We start from the raw sequence: 9,208 nt of genomic DNA, 5'->3' as shown, positions 1-9,208 counted from the left end.
ATTTTGTGCAGCATGGTAGGTTGGTGTCTTAGGAATGCAATCAAAAGGTTGAGCGCTAGTATTCACGAGGTGGAAGTAGAAGTTATGTCAGTGATTCAGCAACTCTTGTCTGGTAGATATAATTTATAGACCGTATGAAACTTTGGCATCTTTCATTATCTCAGAGTGTGTTGATAAGCAAACTTAGTGTTTCTAGTTTCTCTTTTCTAGACAGTAATTTCAAGCTGACTACTGAGCTCAGGCAAGGCTTAGAAGAATTCCACCAATTAAAAAATGTAGATCAGTGCACCCTCTAGGGACTGAAAAGATATACCTTCAGTTCGGATCACAATTTCATCAATCACGACCATGAAGTAGACGACTAATTAGTCACTGGCTTATTAAACAGGGTGATAATGACCTCACACGATTCTGTCTCTCCATAACTGATTTATCAGTTCAAGGCACACAATGTAAAATTATCAATAGCCTAGTAAAGACATTATTAAAAGATATTAAGGTGTTGGAATGAGCCAATGATTCTTTTGAATTGATGACTGTTTGATTTTGAATTCTAAATACAGTACATTCGTTCGTGCTTATCTTATACTTCTTGATTACATGGCGTTATTGCTGGGATTACTAGTTTGTACCATAATTCAAATACTCTTAAATTGCACAGATATCCAGCCTCAGTAAACAAGTTTCATTCAATATGGAGGAATGATGAAAAAGTCGTAAACAATCAACTATTTAAATCCACTGTAGTGAACATCTAATCAGCAACCAACATTTATTTAATCCACTAACAAAAAGATAGTTTTGCTGATATATATTTGCATTCTTATTGTATACCTAGGGATGATGAACTGCGACAGAAAGTGATCAGTTTTCTGGACTATCAAACCCAGTTAGTACAGGGTTATTCATCCACTAAGGTTAGTCTTGTTGATCTATAGCTGTTTTTGAAGGGAAGGGTGTGAATCGAGGTTAATATATCTTTGGGGTCACGAACCGATCTAAGTTAGACCACTCTTGAAGATGTGGAAGCACCAGACAGCCGTTTTTCCCTATTATGGGACTTCTTAGAAGTGCGCGTCCACGACCTCGCACGTGGGAATCGAACTCAGGACCTTCGATCTCCAACGCAGTGTCGTGGACGCTAAGCGTTCGTGTGCGTGACCGAAGGTCCTGGGTTTGATTCTCACGTGCAAGGTCGTGGATGCACGCCTCTGGAGAAGTCTGTTGCGGTAAATAAATCTCCAGAATCAATAGCTCTGTAAGTGCTCGACATTAGATGCTGAACATATTAGTTTTAATGAACTCGCCTAGGTGGAAGTGCTTGGTCATGCATCCGCACCAAATCAAGAGTGGGAACGCCATGTTCAACTTTCCCTGCGATCACTAGACAGTTTGGATCAGTCACCTTTCTATATATTCATAATCTATCAAATGCATCTTTTAACCACCTCGCTTTCGAATTTCGATTTCACTAGATGTGCACGATTTAACCATAGGTGTTGCTGGTAAAGTGCTGTCAAACTTCAATACCTATGGTATCTTCATTGTGGAGCTCGAAGTGATCTGATACACCAACCTATAAACTGTGAATCCGTTGTTTTTTTGGAATTTCATAACCGGATGCTTTATTTTAACACTTATATATTGTGATATTTTTTCGAATTTTCAGACATTCTTTTCCTCGTTCATTCCCACACTTGATATTTCACTATTACTTAACAGACACCGAGAGTACTTAAGTTAAAGACTATGCCCCCACCTTCGTTTCAACTAATGTTCTTCTGGTCAGACAAGATCGAAGCCTGGTTCTGCTACGCAAAATCCGACTATATGAGCACGGCACGGCTGATCCACGCGCACAATTCCTCGCTGATGTAAAGGAACTACCGCGCGAGCTCAACAGGTACGTCACACCTAATATGTTTACCATTGATGTTTCGGAACCTTACGAATCTCCAAAACGGTCGATTCTGAAACGCGGAGATCTAACCAATGGACAAGAGTTAGATCAACTCCTTAATATATCGACCTGCAACATGGTTCTGCGACAGACATGTTGCTAAGAAGGAGAGAGGTTATCGGTCAAAGAACTTTCGATGATGGCCTGTTCAGACAATTTTCCAATCCAAACTACCTCAACAGGTGCAAGCTGTGCTAGTCTCGTTTCAAAACAACGCCGTAGACGAGCTGGCTGCATCTACTGAAAGCACCCAAGAAATCACAAAGTCTTATACCGTGGTTTTTTCAGTCAAAGGAAAACTTCAAACGACCCAGAATGACATTACAGAATTATGTCATATACTCACACGTTATTTTCGATTTCTTAACGACCGTAAACGGTCACATGAGTACTTCACGTAGGCGATGTCTCTAGACCATGAGAGACGGACAACCCCGACTGGTTCAGAAAACCCTGCAATTACCTGAACTCAAAATCGACCGACATGACCATGAAACTTCCCAGTCGGCACGCGTTAACGATAACCGTAGCCGGCGATCATAGCCGTCTGTTATACGTCACAGATGTGACAAAGAAACTTCTCTACCTCGTCGATACTGACGCAGAAGTTGGCGTTCTTCATGCAAATTCTAACGACAGGCTTCACTAATCTGTTTTAAGCGTACAGGCAGCAAACAGAAAGCCGATCGCCACATATGGTAATAGGTACATTCACCCGAATGTGATGTTTATGAGTATTTGAATTATAGTATAAACTAGTAATCCCAGAAATAACGCAGTGTAAGTATTAGATGAACACGAACGAATGTACTGTATTTGGAATTCAAAATCAAACACTCGTCAGTACAAAGAAATCATTGGTTCATAAAAACACCACACTGAACGTGGGTTTGCACAAACTCACCACAAAGGCGACCATACTGGCACATCAAGACACTCAAGCGCCCATTTGTATCTCAGTAGATGCACCCAACTCAGCAACATTTGGCATTCTTCTTAAAACGGTTGCTAGACAGTGAATCGAGGTACAGCACATTCGATAGGAAACTCCTAGGTATGTATTGTGCTGTACGGCATTTTCATTACTCTATCGAAGGCTGAGAATTCATCCTTTTTACTGGTCATAAACCCTTTACTTTCTCTTCAAGCTCATCTTTAGACAAGTACTCACCTCATGAATCTCGACAACTGGACTACATTTCGCAGTACACTTCAGATACGCAACACATTTCCGGAGCAAACAATGTAGTTGCAGACGCCTTATCTCGTATAACTTCCTTGAACAGTTTCCAAAGAAATCAACCTTCTCAAACTCGCCTAGTTTCAAAAAGAAGACACTGATCTTCAGCACGAGTTATCCTCAACAACTCTAAAATTGCGCATTAAACAGATGGTAACAGGTAAGGAAACCTTACTATGTGACACAACTACAGGTAGGGGTCGTCCAGTCTTACCGAAACATTATCGACGCATCATCTTCAATACGTTGCACAAACTTTCTCATCCAGGTGTCCGTGCATCCATCATGCTTATAACAGAACGGTTTACCTGGCTTGATATGAATAAAGACGTAAGGGAGTGGGCACGTTCCTGTGTAATCTGCTCTCAGAAATGCAAGGTAATTAGACACAACAAATGTCCCTTGGGTTCGGCCAAAACTCCTGATGCTCGTTTCGACCATGTTCATCTGGATTTGGTAGGACCTTTACCAGATTCAAATGGATACTCTTATCTTTCAACTTGCGTAGACCGTGTAGTGACCGGCCAGTCTCGATAAGAACACGATTGGAATAACGGAAACAATTATTATTATTGTAACCAAATGTACCAGAGATTGTTTTACTATATTCGTTTAACTGTATCAGTTTCACTTCTTGTTCCGCTATCCGCCTTGTTTGGTTCGAGCTTGCTCGCGCACTGCTTATTCGCTTGTACTCTTTGGCACGTCTCGGTATTATTTCGATACCACGAGATCGCCAATAAATATACTTGATCTGGACTAGTAAAGCCTTCTGATTTACGGGCTATCAAGGGAACCAAGTCGTTTTTGGACGCGTAATCGAATAGTAGTGGTGATCATAGTCCGTCCACGACTCGACATCCACTACAACTGGTGAGCCGTATTTGGAACACGCAATACAGCTGGTAACCCAATCCATCGAGCACAAGTCAAACTTGGCCAATTCTCCAAACCAGATCAATCCGGTGAGTCTATTTATCTATCCATATCTGCTGCATATATTCGTATTGATATTTTTCAATATATATTATTTTGGCAACTTAATATGGTAGATAACGGTAAGAATAACATGAATATGATAGACTCCGAGATACAGGTTATCAGTTTTCGACCGGTTCCTTTCATCCCTCATGATCCAGAAGTCTGGTTCGCGGCACTGGAATCTCAATTTGAGATCCGCCGCATAACCAATCAAAGGCAGAAGTACGCCTACGCTTTGGAATCATTGCCCGGGGATCACCTAACCGCTGTCCGTGAGGTTGTCCTCAATCCGAACGTTCCAAACGTTTATGACCGTCTTAAGGATGCCATCCTTCGACATTTCCTCCCATCAAGAGAGGAACGATTGAGGACACTATTAGCACGTCACCCTATGGGTGATGCTAAGCCGAGCCACCACCTCACGCGCCTGCAATCCCTTGCAGGAAACATGACAGCTGACTCTGAGATAGTCAAAGAGTTGTGGCTCGAAGCCTTACCAGTCAGTATCCAGCCAACCCTTACGGCTCTGCTCGAGGACACCCCGCTCAACAAGGTGGCCCTCATAGCAGATAAGATTCTAGCACGAGTTAACACCAAAGACGACTATTTGGTTGCTAGTACTTCCCGTTCTAACGTTGATCTCGATGCTAGACGACCTCCGGCTCATGGGGATAGGGACAGATGTATCCATACTCGTCTCAGTTTCCGAGACCGCGCAAATGTGCCAGCCCCCTACGCCCCCCGACCCAGGTCACAATCTCGTAAGGCCGTAACGACTCGCCCCAAGCGGGCATCTTCCAAGCCACGCCAGAAGGCGGTTTCGGAAGCGAGTCCAGGTTGGTGCTGGTTTCACCGTGCTTTCGGAGCCGGTGCCCGTCATTGTCGAGCTCCCTCCTCATACAAGGCGGGAAACTCCTCAGCCGGCGAATAAATGCGGCCGTACTCGCCGGCACTTCACCTCAGGTTGGCCGTTTATTTTACGTGCACGATTATCGCACCAACGCTAGGTACCTTGTGGATACGGGTGCTCAAGTTTCTGTCGTACCTATCGGTAACAGTAAGTCTCAAGCCACTATGCTTCGACTACGCGCTACGAATGGCTCAGTCATTCCCACCTATGGTACACGACAACTTACGGTCAACCTGAGCAACCGACGACAGTATCTGTGGACGTTCATCATTGCCGATGTTCCCACAGCTATACTCGGTATCGATTTCCTACAGCACTATGAATTGCTAGTCGATTCACGTAGGCTGCAGCTAATTGATATTTCGTCGAACAGCAACTTTATGGGCTCTAAAGCCCACACAAACGCGTACCGAATCACAGGTGTATTTCATTCGCGTGACGATTTATTCCACGCTTTATTTCAGAAATTCCCCAAATTAACTAAACCTCTCGAGGAGACTCCATCGGTGACCAATCGTGTGGTACACCACATAGTCACCCGCGGACCACCAGTCACGGCAAGACCTCGCCGACTGGCACCGGACAAATTAGCTTTCGCTAAACGTGAGTTTGACAATTTACTAGCTACTGGTATTATTCGTCCTTCTCACAGTCCTTGGGCCTCACCTCTCCACATGGTTCGAAAAAAGGATGGGGTTAGTTGGAGACCATGCGGAGACTACCGAGCGTTAAACACAGCTACACGTTTCGATAGCTATCCCATTCCCCACATACATGACATCACGGCATCACTCAAGGGCACGACAATTTTTTCCAAGATCGATCTGGTACGAGCATATCACCAGATCCCAGTTGCTCTTGAAGATATAGAGAAAACTGCTATCACGACTCCTTTCGGTTTATTTGAGTTCCTACGAATGCCATTTGGATTACGGAATGCTGCTCAAACTTTCCAAAGGTTTATCGATAGCATTGTACGAGACCTAGATTTTGTTCACGTCTATATTGATGACCTGCTAATCGCGTCATCAAACGTAGATGAACATTATCAACACCTGACGCTACTATTCCAGCGCCTTTCGGATAATGGAATAATAGTCAACCCCGACAAGTGTGAACTCGGGAAGAAGGAAATGAAATTCTTAGGTCATGTTATTAAGCATGAGGGTATTCTACCTTGTGAGGATAAAGTACGTACTATAATGGAGTACACTGTACCGTCCACACTCAAGGAACTGAAGGCATTTCTCGGTTTGGTCAACTTCTACCGACGCTTCATTTCGCACGCGACAGAACAGTTACGACCGTTAACCGATTTACTTCGCAGTAATCCACGCAAACTGGAATGGAACGACGCCGCACGTACTGCATTTTCAGATATCAAAACGGCCCTAGCTCAAGCCACACTTCTCGTGCATCCTGACCCATCAGCCACGCTTAGTATAGCGGTTGATGCATCGGATTTCGCCATAGGAGCCGTTATGCAACAGAATATCTCCGGTAGTTGGCAGCCCCTCGAATTTTTCTCACGACGCCTCACTCCCACGGAGACGAGATATAGCGCTTTTGGTCGCGAACTGCTAGCAGCCTACTGCGCCATCAAACATTTCCGGCACACTGTAGAAGGTCGTAAGTTCATCTTATTCACCGACCATAAGCCCTTAACGTATGCTCTGCATACCAAGTCTGACCGCTACTCACCACGAGAGTGCAGACATTTGGACTATATCTCCCAGTTCACGACAGACCTTCGTCACGTCAAAGGCGAGTCGAACTGTGTTGCTGATGCTTTATCACGTATCCAACTTAATGCAGTTACTTTGCCAATGCTTGACCTACCTGCTATAGCCGCCGCCCAAGCAAACGATACTTCATGCACGGAAGCACAACAGTCTACGTCCCTTCAGTGCCGGGAAGTACCCCTAGCTACTAGCTCAGGTACTATCCTATGCGATACTTCTACGGGCCTCCCTCGGCCCATCGTACCCTCCGCTTATAGCCGTCTCGTCTTTGATGCCCTTCATGGTCTATCTCATCCTGGTATCGCAGCCACCCTACGCCTCATCGCTGCACGATACGTCTGGCCGTCAATGAATAAAGATGTTCGTATGTGGGTAAAACAATGTTTACAATGTCAACGATCAAAAGTGCACAGGCACGTAGCTGCCCCTATTGGCACTTTCGCTACGCCTGATGCTCGCTTCGATCACGTTCACATAGACATTGTAGGACCATTAACACCATCGCACGGGTATGATCACATACTCACATGCATTGATCGTTTCACAAGATGGCCCGAAGCTATTCCCATCACGTCTATTACGGCGGAGACAGTCGCTCACCGCTTCGTAGAACGATGGATAGCTATGTACGGTTGTCCCTCGACTGTCACGACTGACCGAGGACAACAATTTGAGTCCGCATTATTCTCCTCACTAACACGGCTGCTTGGTACGGAACGCATACGCACTACCGCCTACCATCCAGCATCAAACGGTTTAGTTGAGCGGTTTCATCGCCAACTTAAGAGTGCTCTTCGAGCACACGAAAACAACAATTGGTACGAAACCCTTCCGCTCGTCCTCCTGGGAATCAGAACGAGTCTAAAGGCAGATATTCAATGTTCCGCCGCTGAACTTGTTTACGGCACGACATTGCGTCTGCCTGGGGAATTTTTCACACCACGGAGCAGCACTAAGTTCGGCGAATCAGAATACGTCCAACGACTGTCTGCATTCATGCGAACACTGACTCCGGTGTCAACTCGTATACAACATCGACAGGTCGCTCTCCCTCGAGAGTTATCTACCTGTTCACATGTTTTCATACGAGTAGATTCGGTACGCAAACCTCTACAACAGCCTTACGAAGGACCTTTTCACGTGATTTCCCGTCACGAAAAGACCTTCAAGGTTGATCGACGTGGCCGCATCGAAACAGTCAGCATTGATCGTCTCAAGCCAGCACACGTCGATGACAATGCTATACCTGATAAGCCGAGACCCAATGTTAGACCCATCAGAGCTTCTAGCGGGATTTCTACATCTACTTCGGATCCCACGCTAGATGCACCTGAGACCTCATTCTCACGTCCCAGTCAACAGCACGTGTCATCTGCCCCGTCTACGGACGAGACTTCCGTCTCACGTCCAGACCTGCAGACCACACCGCCCTTGACTGCGGATGAGATTGCAGGCTCACGAGGTTCGAACGAGACTACCGTCTCACGTTCTGGTCGCCGAGTACGCTTACCCGTACGCTTTCTCGACTAACCTCATAACCAACTACGGATACAGTATAGGAACCTACCCCTATACTACACGAAAGCTACACTTTTCTCTTTTTCTTTCATTTTTTTGTTTACCCCGAGCCTACGCCTCTGACCATCGCTGTTCTGGTATCGTCGACTTCAGTCAATCTTGGCGAAAGCTGGCCTGATCACCCACGCTCTAGTCAACGCACTCAGTCGATCTCTCTGGCTCCAAATACGTATGATATACATTTGGTCCCGAACATGGTTATCCTGGTCACATCTGGTTCCTTGGCTCAATCTGGTTTCGTCCTACGTCTGCAGCGTTTCTGGTCCGGACCTCTACGAACGCAACCTTCAGATTCTGGATACAAACCACTCTGGTGTAGCATGCTTTTCGTGCCTATAGGTAACCCTCGTGCTATTGATAGAAGAAACCAGAGAAGTAGTGAATAGGTCTTTATTTCGATCTTCGCGCAGTCACAGTGGAGCGTGGGATTATCTGTTCAGACAAACAAAGGCTCTCAACACTCCATATAAGATAGTAGGAAATATAACGCTTACAAAAGGTAAGGAAGTGAATGAATACTTGAACAATACTGTTTTAGCATATGCTTGGTTGTTTGGGGTCAACTCTTAACCAACCAACCTGAGCTGTTACATTAGCTTCCCCCTAGAATCGACTTCCGTAGGAACGTCGGTTCGATTAACCTATCTATCGATAACACCTGCGTTCTATTTCTCATCCCAAGGCGAAATTATCAACTCGCTCACTATTTGACTTACAATCAGTTACGACTAACGCTTTCAATGATAGTCCATGGATGTCTCTTCATTTACCAGCTTGTCATCTTTGTAGCATGTGAT

The 9,208-nt window shown here is 45.2% G+C and overlaps 1 protein-coding gene across 1 annotated transcript; it reads left to right on the top strand.

The window, feature by feature from the left end:
* The first annotated feature begins 7,056 nt into the window (after positions 1-7,056).
* Smp_167710 (hypothetical protein) lies at positions 7,057-8,451 on the top strand. The gene has a single exon (XM_018791475.1). The coding sequence runs from the start codon at positions 7,830-7,832 to the stop codon at positions 8,361-8,363; it is 534 nt and encodes a 177-aa protein (XP_018645418.1). The 5' UTR covers positions 7,057-7,829; the 3' UTR covers positions 8,364-8,451.
* The last annotated feature ends 757 nt before the right edge of the window (positions 8,452-9,208 follow it).

This window comes from Schistosoma mansoni (genome assembly GCF_000237925.1).
Source record: "Schistosoma mansoni, WGS project CABG00000000 data, chromosome 3 unplaced supercontig 0044, strain Puerto Rico, whole genome shotgun sequence".
Taxonomy (NCBI): domain Eukaryota; kingdom Metazoa; phylum Platyhelminthes; class Trematoda; order Strigeidida; family Schistosomatidae; genus Schistosoma; species Schistosoma mansoni.
The sequence above is the reverse complement of the archived record's forward strand: the minus strand, read 5'-3'. Positions and strand labels throughout refer to the sequence as shown.